General features: G+C 35.0%; 1 protein-coding gene across 1 annotated transcript; it reads right to left on the bottom strand.

Moving 5' to 3' along the window:
* Positions 1-1252: 1252 nt before the first annotated feature.
* LOC128210832 (protocadherin Fat 1-like) lies at positions 1253-17814 on the bottom strand. Its single transcript, XM_052915187.1, has 20 exons — positions 17766-17814; positions 16779-16941; positions 16381-16500; positions 15143-15216; positions 9426-9515; positions 8924-9040; positions 8590-8726; positions 8205-8302; positions 7800-7927; positions 6479-6562; positions 5883-6053; positions 5572-5664; positions 4975-5088; positions 4636-4772; positions 4250-4347; positions 3845-3972; positions 2525-2608; positions 1922-2092; positions 1611-1703; positions 1253-1260 (listed from the first exon to the last, which is right to left on the bottom strand). Exons 1-20 carry the CDS (start codon positions 17812-17814, stop codon positions 1253-1255), a joined length of 2157 nt encoding a protein of 718 aa, XP_052771147.1.
* Positions 17815-18339: the final 525 nt, after the last annotated feature.

The raw sequence follows: 18339 nt of genomic DNA, 5'->3' as shown, positions 1-18339 counted from the left end.
GGATGCATAAGTCTAAAATAGAAATGGTTTAGATATGATACATTTCATAATTTACTCTCACGTTTATGATAGCTATGTCACATGATTACCAAGTGCTGATCTAGCAAAACTTATTAAGGCGTACACGTATACATTTGTGTTCGAAAAAGCAACATCCATTATGCTAGGCCTTACACTTGTATTGAATTCAAAACCCAAGTAAATAAAAAGAGTTATGCTGGTTAGGCAGCTAAATTTAGATTTATACAGTAAAGAGCTTAATACTCTGTTTGTGTATCAAGTAGCTTACTCGATTATAAGTACGTAGGAAGTTACGGGTGTTTCAACGTCAACGTCTAAATCCGAAACAACAATAATTGTGGCCTCTGCTGTCGTGAATGTATTCGACTGTAAAAATACAATGGATTTGTTAAACATTAAAATAATTTGTTAAAAATGTGGAGTTGAGTGCTCACAAACTCGTTGAACGTCTACCCCCACTACACCAAATTCGTATACATTTGCGGTTACCAAAACAGTAGTTAATATAATGTAAACGTAGGTGTTATGTTGGAGGTTTTGAAACATTTTTTTGGTATTTTGTTTCGTTTGTGTTTGGTTTCGATATTTTGCGTTATTATTGTCAATATAAATTTCAATCGCTATTCAAATATGTGTTGTTATCGAATATTTTACCGGGTCAGTAATGTTGAAAACGAATTCCGTACTCGTTGGAGCGAAACTAGCGGAAAGATTAGCAATCACTTCATTTATTTCTGTTGACTCGCCGATTTGTATAACGCTACCGTTACTCGGGCTTGACAGTATCAACTCTGAAATAAATGTGTTCGTTAAAAAAAACAAAAACAGAAAGACCATGCTGCTGCACTTGTAGATTTTTACATATGAAGGATAAAGAAGTCAGTTACGATGAAATCTTTTTAGAATGCCAATCAATGAAAACACATAGCAACTTCTTGTATACGTAACACATTAGAAACAATAATTCTTAAACAAAATACAACTCTTCCCACCGTAACATTTGTTATCAACAGGGTCAAAGCCGTCAACACATTCACAAGCATCTGACGTACATTGACCGTTTGTTAGGCAGGAGTTTGAAATGGATGTGCAATTTCCTCCAACTCCTAAAACGAAAATTAATACTGTGAATGCCAATTCTTTCGAAACAATTTAACAATAAGAAAGACCATAGTTGTTTCCATTACAATATTTCTTAACTATAAATATAATCAAATTCATACCTGTTCTATTAGCTTCCTGGGGCAAAAGGGCAAAAACGTATAGAGAGAGACAGCCAGGATAGAAATATATGACGCTTCTCTGACGTTGATTTACGTGTAAATATGTAACGTTGTACTTAGGTATTATTTTTATATTTTTGTGCGCCGTATCTTATAATAAACTTGTTTGTGTTGTATGTGGTTTGTTCGGCCTTCATCTTTGTGCCTTTAAACAGGGTTATGTTAAAACGTAAGGCGTTTAAACTAAAACAAAATAGTGTCTTATTATCCTGTTAGGTTGCATTCATCACTTAATATCAAATAGTGATTGTATATATTTAATTTAAATGTTCATTATTTAATGATTATTAGTATAAGGAAACTTACCTAATTTGCACTCAGAGTCATCACAAACAAAAGGTGGGTCAGGAAAGAGAATTTCAGCACAGTTGTCATCGGTTGAACACAAAGATCCTATATCTGAAAGAAAAGCAAAACGATTCAATATAATTTGAACATCATGTATTTTCTTTACCACGGTTATGGTATTTGAACATATAGTCCAGATAATTGCATCAGCAAATTAAATAAATGTGCCCATTTTAGTCAGCGTGTAATATTACTTTTTATTACATCTTTACGTTTAAGATGAAAAACATAGAATAAACAACATTCTTTATAATTAACTTCGCAGGTACCTGGTCTTATGTTGACAGAAACGGACACATTAGTCGAAAGCTCCATATCTTCCCCCGCGCCATCAGTTGCCATGACCAGAAATGTGTCAATTGGCGTCGTAGTGTAATTTAACGATGCACCAGATGAAACCCTCAAGACCCCGTCCGAGGTGATTTCAAATGCATTGGTTCCTTAAACATGAAAGATGGCGATAACATAGGCGATTTCAAACGATCGTTTAACATGTCTTAGCAGAATTTAGGAACCAAATTTAATAAAAGAAATCTATGGACATATTTGTGAAAGGGATGCATGTAAAACTTAAACTGGAAACCATATTGCATGAACGGGATTTCAACGCATGACCATCGTGTCCGTCGATCAACGGCGGGATTAATATACTTATATTTTTGCCAGCGATGTAAATCTTGCTTTTGGTGCTGTTATTCTGATATTGACATGTGTACCGAGTTACATGTTGTTGTTTAAAAGGTGCTTTACTTGTGGTTCATATCAAACGGACACTGTGCACTGCGACATCCACAAGGCAGGCGTTTTCATTATAGCAGCAACAGTTTTGACATACATAAACAAACTAAATGTAGTGAAAAACCGAAACTTACCAATAACTGTGTAGTTAGCGATCATGTTATTTGGTGACGTGCTGTCTTTATCCGTAGCAAATATCGTTCCAACGACAGTTGATGCTGAAAGAGTACAATGCTTTTCAGTGTATGTAGCATTAGACAAATAATAATCTGCGAAAAACAATGTTAAAACAATTTACTATGACCCTACAGTGTTTAACTTTCACTGTGAGTAAAAACTACAACAAGATGATGCGGTTATCCTGCATATAAAATGATACATGATTTAAATGCTATGTCTATTTGTTTCAAGTCTAGTGTTTTGTAGCCTTGTGCCTTTTGTTTGGTATCTGTTTGTGATAAATGTTGTGATTTGTAGCCATGTGTCCCTCGTTTGGTGTCTGTTTGTGAAAACAATTGTACTTTGCAGCCTTGTGTCTCTTGTTGTTGCGTTTGTGTTTAATGTTGCGTCTTGAAGACTTGTGTCTTATGTTTTGTGTTTGGGTAAAATGCTGTGATTTGTTGCCTTGTGTCCCTTGTTTGTTGTCTGTTTGTGATGTAAAGTTTTGTACTTTGTAGCCTTGTGTCTCGTGTTTGGTGTTTGCGTTAGGTATTGCGTTATGTAGCATTGTGTCTTATGTTTGGTGTTTGGGTAAAGTGCAGTGATTTGTGGCCTTGTGTCTCTTGTTTGTGTCTGTTTGTGTTGTAAGGTTATGCACTTGGTAGCTTTGTGTCTCGAGTTTGATGTCTGCATTAGGTGTTGCGTTTTGTAGCCCTGTGTCTTATGTTTGGTGTTTGTATAAAGTGTTGTGAATTGTAACCTTGTGTCTCTTGTTTGGGGTCTGCGTAAAGTGTTGTATTGTACAGCCTTGCGTCTTATGTTTGGTGTTTGCGTTAAGTATTGCGTTTTGTAGCCTTATGTCTTATGTTTGGTGTTGGTGTAAACAATTGTACTTTGCAGCATTGTGTCTCTTGCTTGGCGATTGTGTTAAGTGTTGCGTCTTGAAGCCTTGTGTCTTATGTTTGGTGTTTGGATAGAGTGCAGTAATTTGTAGTATTGTGTCTCCTGTTGGCGTCTGTTTGCGGTGTAAGGTTATGAACGTTGTAGCCTTGTGTCTCGTATCTGGTGTTTGCGTTAAGTGCTGCGTTTTATAGCCTTGTGTCTTATGTTTGGTGTTTGTGTAAAGTGTTGTATTTTGCAGCTTTGCGACCTATGTTTGGTGTCTGTATTAAGTGTTGTATTTTGTAGCCTTGTGTCTATTTTTTGGTATCTGTTTGTCTTTGATCCATTCACTTTTCAGTTTTGGTTTTGATTTGTTTTATGAAAATACAACAGTAACACTGTTTAATGTTTACCTGTAGACTTTTCACTTATGTCGAACGTGTAGCTGCTATTATCATATTTAGGTGTATTGTCATTATCATCCGCAACACTGATGGTGATTGTTGTAGAAACTGTTCGGGAACTGTTTGGATGCATAAGTCTAAAATAGAAATGGTTTAGATATGATACATTTCATAATTTACTCTCACGTTTATGATAGCTATGTCACATGATTACCAAGTGCTGATCTAGCAAAACTTATTAAGGCGTACACGTATACATTTGTGTTCGAAAAAGCAACATCCATTATGCTAGGCCTTACACTTGTATTGAATTCAAAACCCAAGTAAATAAAAAGAGTTATGCTGGTTAGGCAGCTAAATTTAGATTTATAGAGTAAAGAGCTTAATACTATGTTTGTGTATCAAGTAGCTTACTCGATTATAAGTACGTAGGAAGTTACGGGTGTTTCAACGACAACGTCTAAATCCGAAACAACAATAATTGTGGCCTCTGCTGTCGTGAATGTATTCGACTGTAAAAATACAATGGATTTGTTAAACATTAAAATAATTTGTTAAAAATGTGGAGTTGAGTGCTCACAAACTCGTTGAACGTCTACCCCCACTACACCAAATTCGTATACATTTGCGGTTACCAAAACAGTAGTTAATATAATGTAAACGTAGGTGTTATGTTGGAGGTTTTGAAACATTTTTTTGGTATTTTGTTTCGTTTGTGTTTGGTTTCGATATTTTGCGTTATTATTGTCAATATAAATTTCAATCGCTATTCAAATATGTGTTGTTATCGAATATTTTACCGGGTCAGTAATGTTGAAAACGAATTCCGTACTCGTTGGAGCGAAACTAGCGGAAAGATTAGCAATCACTTCATTTATTTCTGTTGACTCGCAGATTTCTATAACGCTACCGTTACTCGGGCTTGACAGTATCAACTCTGAAATAAATGTGTTCGTTAAAAAAAAAAACAATCAGAAAGACCATGCTGCTGCACTTGCATATTTTTACATATGAAGGATAAAGAAGTCAGTTACGATGAAATCTTTTTAGATTGCCAATCAATGAAAACACATAGCAACTTCTTGTATACGTAACACATTAGAAACAATAATTCTTAAACAAAATACAACTCTTCCCACCGTAACATTTGTTATCAACAGGGTCAAAGCCGTCAACACATTCACAAGCATCTGACGTACATTGACCGTTTGTTAGGCAGGAGTTTGAAATGGATGTGCAATTTCCTCCAACTCCTAAAACGAAAATTAATACTGTGAATGCCAATTCTTTCGAAACAATTTAACAATAAGAAAGACCATAGTTGTTTCCATTACAATATTTCTTAACTATAAATATAATCAAATTCATACCTGTTCTATTAGCTTCCTGGGGCAAAAGGGCAAAAACGTATAGAGAGAGACAGCCAGGATAGAAATATATGACGCTTCTCTGACGTTGATTTACGTGTAAATATGTAACGTTGTACTTAGGTATTATTTTTATATTTTTGTGCGCCGTATCTTATAATAAACTTGTTTGTGTTGTATGTGGTTTGTTCGGCCTTCATCTTTGTGCCTTTAAACAGGGTTATGTTAAAACGTAAGGCGTTTAAACTAAAAAAAAATAGTGTCTTATTATCCTGTTAGGTTGCATTCATCACTTAATATCAAATAGTGATTGTATATATTTAATTTAAATGTTCATTATTTAATGATTATTAGTATAAGGAAACTTACCTAATTTGCACTCAGAGTCATCACAAACAAAAGGTGGGTCAGGAAAGAGAATTTCAGCACAGTTGTCATCGGTTGAACACAAAGATCCTATATCTGAAAGAAAAGCAAAACGATTCAATATAATTTGAACATCATGTATTTTCTTTACCAAGGCTATGGTATTTGAACATATAGTCCAGATAATTGCATCAGCAAATTAAATAAATGTGCCCATTTTAGAAAGCGTGTAATATTACTTTTTATTACATCTTTACGTTTAAGATGAAAAACAAAGAATAAACAACATTCTTTATAATTAACTTCACAGGTACCTGGTCTTATGTTGACAGAAACGGACACATTTGTCGAAAGCTCCGTATCTTCCCCCGCGCCATCAGTTGCCGTGACCAGAAATGTGTCAATTGGCGTCGTAGTGTAATTTAACGATGCACCAGATGAAACCCTCAAGACCCCGTCCGAGGTGATTTCAAATGCATTGGTTCCTTAAACATGAAAGATGGCGATAACATAGGCGATTTCAAACGATCGTTTAACATGTCTTAGCAGAATTTAGGAACCAAATTTAATAAAAGAAATCTATGGACATATTTGTGAAAGGGATGCATGTTAAAACTTAAACTGGAAACCATATTGCATGAACGGGATTTCAACGCATGACCATCGTGTCCGTCGATCAACGGCGGGATTAATATTTTTGCCAGCGATGTAAATCTTGCTTTTGGTGCTGTTATTCTGATATTGACATGTGTACCGAGTTACATGTTGTTGTTTAAAAGGTGCTTTACTTGTGGTTCATATCAAACGGACACTGTGCACTGCGACATCCACAAGGCAGGCGTTTTCATTATAGCAGCAACAGTTTTGACATACATAAACAAACTAAATGTAGTGAAAAACCGAAACTTACCAATAACTGTGTAGTTAGCGATCATGTTATTTGGTGACGTGCTGTCTTTATCCGTAGCAAATATCGTTCCAACGACAGTTGATGCTGAAAGAGTACAATGCTTTTCAGTGTATGTAGCATTAGACAAATAATAATCTGCGAAAAACAATGTTAAAACAATTTACGATGACCCTACAGTGTTTAACTTTCACGGTGAGTAAAAACTACAACAAGATGATGCGGTTATCCTGCATATAAAATGATACATGATTTAAATGCTATGTCTATTTGTTTCAAGTCTAGTGTTTTGTAGCCTTGTGCCTTTTGTTTGGTATCTGTTTGTGATAAATGTTGTGATTTGTAGCCATGTGTCCCTCGTTTGGTGTCTGTTTGTGAAAACAATTGTACTTTGCAGCCTTGTGTCTCTTGTTGTTGCGTTTGTGTTTAATGTTGCGTCTTGAAGACTTGTGTCTTATGTTTTGTGTTTGGGTAAAATGCTGAGATTTGTTGCCTTGTGTCCCTTGTTTGTTGTCTGTTTGTGATGTAAAGTTTTGTACTTTGTAGCCTTGTGTCTCGTGTTTGGTGTTTGCGTTAGGTATTGCGTTATGTAGCATTGTGTCTTATGTTTGGTGTTTGGGTAAAGTGCAGTGATTTGTGGCCTTGTGTCTCTTGTTTGTGTCTGTTTGTGTTGTAAGGTTATGCACTTGGTAGCTTTGTGTCTCGAGTTTGATGTCTGCATTAGGTGTTGCGTTTTGTAGCCTTGTGTCTTATGTTTGGTGTTTGTGTAAAGTGTTGTGAATTGTAACCTTGTGTCTCTTGTTTGGGGTCTGCGTAAAAGTGTTGTATTGTACAGCCTTGCGTCTTATGTTTGGTGTTTGCGTTAAGTATTGCGTTTTGTAGCCTTATGTCTTATGTTTGGTGTTGGTGTAAACAATTGTACTTTGCAGCATTGTGTCTCTTGCTTGGCGATTGTGTTAAGTGTTGCGTCTTGAAGTATTGTGTCTTATGTTTGGTGTTTGGATAGAGTGCAGTAATTTGTAGCATTGTGTCTCTTGTTGGCGTCTGTTTGCGGTGTAAGGTTATGAACGTTGTAGCCTTGTGTCTCGTATCTGGTGTTTGCGTTAAGTGCTGCGTTTTATAGCCTTGTGTCTTAGGTTTGGTGTTTGTGTAAAGCGTTGTATTTTGCAGCTTTGCGACCTATGTTTGGTGTCTGTATTAAGTGTTGTGATTTTGTAGCCTTGTGTCTATTTTTGGTATCTGTTTGTCTTTGATCCATTCACTTTTCAGTTTTGGTTTTGATTTGTTTTATGAAAATACAACAGTAACACTGTTAAATGTTTACCTGTAGACTTTTCACTTATGTCGAACGTGTAGCTGCTATTATCAAATTTAGGTGTATTGTCATTATCATCCGCAACACTGATGGTGATTGTTGTAGAAACTGTTCGGGAACTGTTTGGATGCATAAGTCTAAAATAGAAATGGTTTAGATATGATACATTTCATAATTCAGTCTCACGTTTATGATAGCTATGTCACATGATTACCAAGTGCTGATCTAGCAAAACTTATTAAGGCGTACACGTATACATTTGTGTTCGAAAAAGCAACATCCATTATGCTAGGCCTTACACTTGTATTGAATTCAAAACCCAAGTAAATAAAAAGAGTTATGCTGGTTAGGCAGCTAAATTTAGATTTATACAGTAAAGAGCTTAATACTCTGTTTGTGTATCAAGTAGCTTACTCGATTATAAGTACGTAGGAAATTACGGGTGTTTCAACGTCAACGTCTAAATCCGAAACAACAATAATTGTGGCCTCTGCTGTCGTGAATGTATTCGACTGTAAAAATACAATGGATTTGTTAAACATTAAAATAATTTGTTAAAAATGTGGAGTTGAGTGCTCACAAACTCGTTGAACGTCTACCCCCACTACACCAAATTCGTATACATTTGTGGTTACCAAAACAGTAGTTAATATAATGTAAACGTAGGTGTTATGTTGGAGGTTTTGAAACATTTTTTTAGTATTTTTTTCGTTTGTGTTTGGTTTTGAAATTTTGCGTTATTATTGTCAATATAAATTTCAATCGCTATTCAAATATGTGTTGTTATCGAATATTTTACCGGGTCAGTAATGTTGAAAACGAATTCCGTACTCGTTGGAGCGAAACTAGCGGAAAGATTAGCAATCACTTCATTTATTTCTGTTGACTCGCAGATTTCTATGATGCTACCGTTACTTGGGCTTGATAGTTCTAACTCTGAAATAAATGTGTACTTTTTCAAACAATCAAGAAGACCATGCTGCTGCACTTACAGATTTTTACATATGAAGGATAAAGGAGTCAGTTAAGGCATTATGTTTAGATTGTCAATCAATAATAAAACACAATTAAACTTATTATATACGTTATATATTAGAAACATTATCTTTTAAGCGAAATACAACTCTTCTCACCGTAACATTTGTTATCATCAGGGTCAAAGCCGTCAACACATTCACATGCATCTGACGTACATTGACCATTTGTTAGGCAGGAGTTTGCAATGGCTGTGCAATTTCCTCCTTTTACTCCTAAAACCAAGTAAGGAATATATTATATAACACTATAAACAATAACACTGTTTTTTACATTACATCATCACTAGAAATATTTAGATAAATACCACTGTCGACAATGATTTATTTTTAGATTTGCCAGTGAACTTGATAAAGTATTGCATAATAAGCCGCGTCAATGACGTCAAGTTCTCTGTAATAAATCGACGTTACTTTCGCTACCATACTTTATTCTTACAAACTACAATTTTGCTATGCATTATAGAGTTTGAATGGACGTTTGCAAGCGTACACTGAAACAAACGCTTATCTTCTATGATTAATTATGTTTTCAGTGGAATATCCTGTTGTAAGTTGTGTGTGCACATTTCATGGATATGCTAGCCTGAAATGTACCTACCAAATTTACACATTGAGTTATCACAAACATACGGTGGTGTGTGTAAAGTGATCTGACAGTCAGCATCAGAGGAACAAGACGATTCTATATCTGAAATTAAACAAAATGTTCCGTTTTTTTATTCTTTCAGACACTCTTGAAGAGTTGTTGTCAAACAAAGGTTAATTATGCAATTCCTTGTTAAAGGACTAAAGTTAACTTTCCTCCAACTTTGTGGCTCATTAATCATTATCCTTTAATTAGAAAAATATCTCTATGAAAATAGTTCAGGTTTCAACTGAAAAAGATTAACTGGAATTGATTTATCGTGAACTGTTTCTTGACCGTAAGAGTGAGGTTGTAAAGACAAGCATCTATGTTTTTCGACGATTTAACACTGAAACAAATCTGTAACGCCATTTTTAACTTTCACACACGCTTTAATTTGGCTATTCATGGATTGAAAGATGTTAAAAAACGACGTTGACGTTGTCTCTTGATAAGCATTGCCAAATCTTAGAATGTTTATCTTTGCTAGTCGTATATTTTTTTTTAATTACAGATTGCACATTAAACATGTTATATACAGTCGAGTACCCTGGCCTAAAAGCGGCTTGGGATTCATCAATTATGTTATGTTCTTTATTCCAGGCCTTTAGTCTAATATTGACGGGGAAAACGCTAGTTTCAAAAATATGATTAAAATGTTGTTTTTTTCAAAAGAGGCGTAATTCCTTAAGCGGTGGCTTCAAAGATTTCAATACAAACACCATCATAACCTAAAGCACAGTTAATATTAAGGTCCCGTTTACTTCTGTCTATCTCTTCTTCAGCAATGCTTAGATTTAAAGGGTCAGCATTTACCACCCTTTTTAAATCACGCATCCTGTCATACTAATAAAAAATATCGCTTTCGATGTTCTTTATTGAGCCAGCTGGTAATTGACGTCTGATTTCCCGGTCGATCACGATCCGAGGTTTTGGGTTACTGTTAATTTTGTAAAGTATGGTGTGTGTCCTGTGAGAAATGAAATCTTGTCATCTTCTCTGAGTCATACTCGTCAGCTGTCGCAGACTTCCTACTGACGTCGAGGTGGCTCTTTTCGCGCCTTTTCCGGCCGATTTTTGACGTTCTCGCAGAGCGGGACCTGAGTTTAACTCTATCCATTGCGCCGCCAACAGACAAAAAACAGTATGCGAATACCGTTTTTATTATAAGTGTATGCAAATGCAATTTGGTTTTAATGGGCTGAAAAAAAAGGATCCTATTCTCACCTGCCAAGCTTCAGTGAATGTTCTCAAATAATCCACATGAAATAGACTAGCAAATGTTCGGTGAATATGTGTTCCCAATAGGAATTTGAAATATGAAAACAGTTTTATTTATTAAATATCAGCATTTAAAGTCAACAATTCACGCTGAAAATCACCATATGCATCAACATTTAGTATTTGTACAAACAGAATGTAAACTTGACCCATTTGACACAAATAACTATTTTAAATCACCACATTTTAACAGAGCAAAACGGAGCAAAACTGAGTTCGTTATTGCCACGTAACGGTAAACAGTCAATATCAATTCAAAACCTTCTGTAATGTTTTAAATTTGGGAAGCAGTTAAAAATATTTGTTTCACTGATACAAGGTGAACCAATGGGATGCTCAATTATCCTTTCCAGCCTAACTCGAGCCTAAAGAGCCTTTAACATCGAACCTGGCCGGCCTCCTTTTACCCCGAGCCTGGCCGGCCTCCTTTTACCCCGAGCCTGGCCGGCCTCCTTTTACCCCGAGCCTGGCCGGCCTCCTTTTACCCCGAGCCTGGCCGGCCTCCTTTTACCCCGAGCCTGGCCGGCCTCCTTTTACCTCGAGCCTGGCCGGCCTCCTTTTACCCCGAGCCTGGCCGGCCTCCTTTTACCCCGAGCTTGGCCAGCCAACAATGTTGCAGCCCTTTAATCTGGATCCTGGCAAGCATCCAATAACCTCGAGCCTGGCAAGCATCCAATAACCTCGAGCCTGGCAAGCATCCAATAACCTCGAGCCTGGCAAGCATCCAATAACCTCGAGCTTGGCAAGCATCCAATAACCTCGAGCCTGGCAACCCTCCTTTAACATACAGCCTGGTCGGCTTCTTTTTACCTCGAGTCTAGTCGTCCTCTATTCACCACGAGCCGGGTTAGCCTTCTTGAATCTCAATCAAGGCCAGCCCCCTTTTACCGCGAGCCAAGACGTTTTCTGTCCAGCCTTCTTGAGTCTCGAGCTTCAAACTTCGAAGTCTATGCCCTTATTTCTAAGGAGCTTTTTTCAATTATTGTAATACACATATCGTCAAAAGGTCATGTTAAACCCGCCACACACAATTGTGTTGAATCCGTTTCACATAATTGTGTTTAATGTGGCATATTTACATTAGAACTTTTCTTGGCTAAACTAATTTTATATAATTACAAGCAGTGTAAAGATAAATTCCAATGCAGCATTTCAAATAAACAAACTATGAACGACCCTTTATTTACAAAACCTTTTAACAGACATTTTCCATAAGAATTGAAGATGACGGATAAAACTTGCGACAAAAAATAACGTTATGACAAAATAGCAACATTTCAGTTGAACTTTACGTCTGTTTTCTCGGCGGGCTGCATGAACCATGTGACATCATTTTTCAACTATTTCCGGTAAAAAAACAATATGGAGGCGAAAAAAGGGAAATATTAAACTGCTGTTGGTGATTATTTTTCAGGTGTTTTCTTTTGTTTGTTCAACTTAAAAACCTTATAAAACGTAATGGTTTAAATAAAAAATGTAATCTTATTCATTTAAGAGCAAGAAAACAACATCTTTATCTAGTAAAAAAACACGTTTAATTATCTTAGAAACAATCGAATAACACTTACCATATTAAGAATTATAAGGTCTTTTATGTTTGACTTTATACATAAGGTTTACCTTCAATGACTTTATATTAATTATTTTTTTAAGTAATATTTAATGACTTTTTATCATTATATAGTATAGATCTAGTTTTATAAAGCGAAGTCTTACCTTTATATAATTCAGTTTTATATTTATATAATGAGGTTTTATTTTAAACGCGAAGTTTTATCTTTATATAATTAATTATTATATTTAATACTGAGATTTTATTCTATTGAAATACAAATTTAGCTTTATGTAATTATATTTAGACTACATATTCAGACGTTATACCTGAATAAGTAAACAGTCTATTGCTGATTTAAATTACAATTTGAATAAGATATACAGATAAAATGATGAGTCATTCATTTTTTGCGTGTTTCAAATTTTAATGATATTTCGAATGCGGCTGTTTTATGTGTTAAAAATATGTATATTAAAGAAATACTTGGTGCATACTAAATAAAATTCATCATGTTCATATGGTTTATCTCTTAAATCACGTGTATTAAATAAGTTCTATTTAGCAATGAGCCAAGTAAACCTTAATAGAAAATCAATGCAACAACTATTTCTGAAATGAAGACATTCAACATGCAAAAGTAACGGTGTTTTATTTTCTCTTCAATTCTGCTAAAGAAAAGCAGTGTCTTTGGTGTTTAATGTGCAAACACGTGTATGTATAATACAGTACATAGACGGACGGCTGATACAACACACAATTTTTTGAAATCAAATGTTGATTCTGATCAGAAATCGTTTTACTTAGATCGGTGATAAAACAGTAATGATTTAAATAATCGGTTTAATTTCATTTCAATATCATTTCTTTAAATCTATTGTATGACATTTTACCCATGAAATTGGACGTTTTTTACGAAAAAATGTACGGGGATATTTGCTTCAATGCGGTTCTGCTTCGATTACAAAAAAAGGCATTCGCTTTGTTCTGAAACTATCTTTTAATACTATGACAGAAGCCACAAAAAACGGAAATTTTGCATGCAGATGACAAAGAGCGCCAGATAATTTATATTTGGCCTGATAATGTACCATTAAACGATTAGTATAGAATATTTTTTGTTTTTTTTTTCAGAGATTAAAGTGGTCCCAAACGTTTTGTTATTAATGCTAAATTTCTTTTCATGATGATAACAACACCAATATGAATGTCATGAATGAAGGGCAAGCCCTTGAAGTATTTCTAAAGAAAAAAACAACAGTCCAAAACCATATCTTATGCTTATTTATATTGCTTCAGTTTCGTGCGCGTTCATATTTTAGCGGTAGGGGCGAAATATGTTCGATTCAAAGGGTCCTGCTTTGTCAGTAAACAAAAAATAGTTTCAAACATCAGATACGTTATCAACTACTAACGATACCGTATGCTTTAAAATTCAATATCCATAAAGACCCCCATACAACTATCGTGTAATAAATAGGGACTATTATGTTGGTTGGTCCGTGGTTTCGGGCTCGTGCGATACGGTTTCTCTCACAAGCAACTCGAAGTGATACAACTCCACGGATCAACCGACTTACATAATTTTCTTTAATAATATTCCTTCATATTCTTTATTTCATCAAACCCACAAACAAATAGTACCAAATATACATGTACAATACAAAATATAAATGGTGTATAAAAATAAATTATTCACGAGAAATTGTGTGACGTCACTAAATTGACTAAACCGAAAGTAAACGTCCGCCATTTTAAAACAAGTAAACTGTTAAACTGTTGAACTGGTAAATGTGAGTTTTATTCATGGAACTAATTACTTAAAGAGCCCTCAATCACTGTCACAATCGATTACACGAATCCGTCTACGTTTGTTTTTGTGTGACGATCTGTCATAGTGGTTAATAGTGATTTCTCAGTTGAGTAGCCGAGCATTTTGAAGTATTTGTGGAAATACTTTGGACATGTGGTTTGCGATATTGGATTGCATTGGGGCGGAGATGTCATCCGATCGAGCCGGTACTGCCAACGTTTTATTGCTTAACATTTATTTTCTTTATTAAAAATTGCTGTCATATACAACTGAACATTAATACCATTTCAAACGATTTCTTTATATTATAAGTTAACCAGGTCAGTCTAAAAAAAGAATCGGAATGGCGGAAAATACCAATACATGAACGACCGAAAACAAGTAGTCGTGGTCTAGTGTGTAATACAGAAACAGAATGCAACAGTGTGTAATACGGGATTTAATTTGTATTAGTCGGTAAACAAATGCGGTGTTTTTTACAGAATATTTATAGGTATTAATAAATCAATTTGTGAGTCATAGTGTACGGTTTGCCGGAATTATGTTATAAGGTGAGATTGTATGTGAATATGTCTAACTAACTTGGTATTTGGTCCAAGTTCCAATGTTCCAAATTCCAATTACAATGTACAATTGACAAATCACATGTTTATTTGACATGGTTATACATTGATCAAATATAACAGTTTGACAGATAGACATAAAAACAAGTAAAGTAGACATAATCAGTTAAATGGCATGTTCATTTGACATAAATACCTATCATGTAGACATAATCAGTTAAATGGCATGTTCATTTGACATAAATACCTATCATGTAGACATAATTACATGTCATACAGACTTGATCTCGTTTTTGTGAATAACATTACATTATGTCAGTAGGGCATCAATACATGACAGCTAGACACTGAGATATGAAAAATCGCAGTATACGACTGTAGCTTTCCATACTCGTGCATCAAACTTTGGACATTGCGGTATCGCAAATGGCTGGATATTTGCACATAATGTAACTTACACAAAATGTAAAGATCTACTTACTTGTTATAACGAGGTTTACAACAGTCACGGTAACAGTTTTGGTGTCTAGGGTTGAGTCGACATCATCGGTGACACTGGAACGAAAGCGAGGAATGTGAAGACGGGACGAAAATTATTCCCATTTATTCAGTTGTCGATTTAATGAAAAAGTGTAATGCGCACCCAATATCCATGAGAGCTGGATATGCATAAGTCTCAATATTCATAAGGTCCAAATATTCATGAGATTCAAGAGATCACAATATCTAAGAGCCCCTGTTATTCACGAGGTCTAACTATTCATCAGAGCCCTATACCCACTCGGGCCTCAGTATCCTTGTGGAAGTAGTGTTCATGAAGCCTACATGAGGCCATAATATCCATGAGGGTGAAATATCCCTGAGCGCCAAATGTCCATGATAGCCCTCTATCTCGCTCGCCTAACCTGTAAGTATTTCTAACTATTGCGCGGCAATGTATGAGAACATTAAATTGATAATTAGCGTTAGTATCATGTTACGGACGGTGTTGTACAAATTAAAGGCGCACAAAAACGGTTGATGAAAATATGTTTTTTTTTTTTTTTTTTTTTTTTTTTTTTTTTTTTTTTTTTTAAATTTATTGCTTTATTATGTTTAATTCATTTGAGTAAAAGGGGTAAAAAAACAACATTCTTTAGGTTAAACACGATAAATTTAAACACAAATATAAGCTTTTCCGGGGAATCATGATGGAATGCCAATAAATTCCGGTTGTACAAAAAATCGCGCTTTACAGCCTTCAACATTTTAACTATTAAGTTTGAAATTAAAATGATAATATTAAACGAGTCTGAAAATATTACCGGAGTAGTATGCAAGGTTTTATTTTGAATATAGCAATAAAATCAAAAAGAACTTTAGAATCGAGAGAAATCAATATAGTTAGAAAAATTGTGAAACATCCCTCTATAGACTCGTTTCAAAGAATTAGGCATTAGATGTCGCCCTCTATAAGGCGATGGAGGTGAATACTTTTAGACCGTTAACTACACTGTCACTGTCATACCAGTTGTACGAGTCAGACATACATACTAAGAATGACAGGTTTGAAAATAAATTGTAGTAAAAAACCGTGAGCTAGTATTAATTTTCGATATATAATACTTAGAACCTTAATCTTATTTCAATAAATATTGAGTACCTTTATTGTCAAATGGTTGACTCACAACCAGAATCGTGTAACTGACTGATGATGCTTGTAACTAAATAAGAACTTACTTAATTGACAAGCTGTACGATGTTTCCCCATTTGTTCTTATAGTTGTCATATTACACTGTAGTGTTGGTATCACTGTATCGAAGTCAATGATAAAGGCATCATCTGTATTGCCAGTAGCTCTAGAAAAAGAACATACATGATAAGACATTTAGGCATACATATCTTCGAGTCATGCAGCTATCAAAAAAGAACTAAATTGGATATGTGTAGAAGACGGGGGAGGAGTGCATGTGTGTGTCAGTGTGTGTTTATGCGGCCAAACAGTACAATAGAAACACTTGTATATATTCGATGGAAAGAAATACTTTCGTATATCAGACTCAATAATAATTAATAAACATACTAATACACTGTCATAAAACATATTGATAAAGTCTTCATTACAATACATGCATACATAGATAGATTGAATGTTCCCGTTTCTGTCACGTTAATACTGAAAACATTATTGCAGTCTGCTGGATTTGTAACATCCACGGTGGTGGTATTGCTTAAAGTGTCACCATCCCTTTCTACGAATTCGACAACGACTTCTTCACTCTCATCTATCCCAATGATCACTGTAAAAGACACCGCAATGATTCATTATTTTCAAACACATCTTCTCGTAATGAAGAAGAAATAAGGTGATAAATCGGAAGGAATATCTAAGAAAGCCCGAATTGACCAAAATATTTAATTATAGCTCCTTATGGGACGTCCTATTTCAGCCTACATAAGACGAAATGCAGAAAACAGCACTCAGTCATTACAACTTAAACGCATACATACAACAAACACATGGCAGGTTCTATGATTTCTTGCATATAAAATTTGAATTCTAATTTAGGTATTTATCTCAGAAGTCGGTCTGTAAAAGTACAGGAAAATCTAGCTTAGTGTTTGCCCTACATTGTCAGCCAATCAGGCGCGTAAGATTTTAAAAGTATTTAGTTTCTTTTTTGTGACCAATCGTTACGTATTGCTTATTGCATAATGATTAAGTCAACTGCTATAACTGCGCATTGGCATATAGCCACACAAACTGTATGCATATGCAGAGGCGCAATTTAAGTGTCAACGATGGTTTGCATGACGTCGCAATATCTTGCAGTAATTTACAGGTGTTTTGGCAGGTGTACGGCTTAATCATAAAGCAATAAGGAACAACAGTCACTTTGCCCTCTTATGTTACTTCATCGCGAAAAAAATACTTAATAAACTCCAACATGTACCTGGTACAACATGGCATAAGCCCCGCGAATGTCGTCTTCTCTACGATTAGTTATAATATGTTCTCCTAAACATCCAAAACGTAGATATTGGCAAGATAGTATATTACTAATGCGCTCTTGTTCACTTATAAACAACAACGATGTTTTAAATGGCCAGGCTTGATACTTACAAAGAATAAGCAGTACAATGAATGCGTGACAGCGACCAAATCCCTTCATTTTGGAAAAACGCTGCATATAAAAAGAGAAAGAAAATTAACATTTGAAGAATCAACAGCATTTTTATAAGAACGTTGTCATTCTAGTTCACATTTTAAAAAGAGTACATTAATTGCATCAATTACTTACTGAAATAATATGTGATGGTTAAGGATTTCTAGTATGTACTTTAGTTAGTAACCACCCACTGGGTCAGTCACTGTTAATATCTACCGCTTCATCTGATTGAAATCAATATATCGGAACACTTAAGAAAAACTGCCTTCTCATTTGACAAAAATAAAAAATAGTGACCAAAAACCCCATTATAGGATTGAAATGTAACGATATATACGGTGTTTAATGTTAAAAAGTAAAGTAGTTAACTGAAGTCAACCGTTTCAATCGGAGGAAATCCATGTAATATCCATCAAGTTATTATTTTTGCAATCTAAATGCCAAAGGCATTATTGCGCTAATGAAGGTTTCCGTTAATATACCTATTCTGACACTATACTTGACTATCGTTGTCCTAGCGATACGACC

Source organism: Mya arenaria, chromosome 12 (genome assembly GCF_026914265.1).
Source record: "Mya arenaria isolate MELC-2E11 chromosome 12, ASM2691426v1".
Lineage (NCBI taxonomy): Eukaryota > Metazoa > Mollusca > Bivalvia > Myida > Myidae > Mya > Mya arenaria.
This window is presented reverse-complemented; position numbering and strand designations above follow the sequence as displayed.

What these genes read in the sequence shown, in the direction of transcription:
- LOC128210832 (XM_052915187.1), bottom strand. Translation starts at nt 17,814, where the DNA reads ATGAAGGGATTTGGTCGCTGTCACGCATTCATTGTACTGCTTATTCTT. An exon ending in TTTTCAACATTACTGACCCG is followed by an intron (nt 8,303 to 8,589) that starts GTAAAATATTCG and finishes GTATTTTTACAG; the next exon opens with TCGAATACATTCACGACAGC. An exon ending in TGTTGATAACAAATGTTACG is followed by an intron (nt 4,773 to 4,974) that starts GTGGGAAGAGTT and finishes CATTTATTTCAG; the next exon opens with AGTTGATACTGTCAAGCCCG.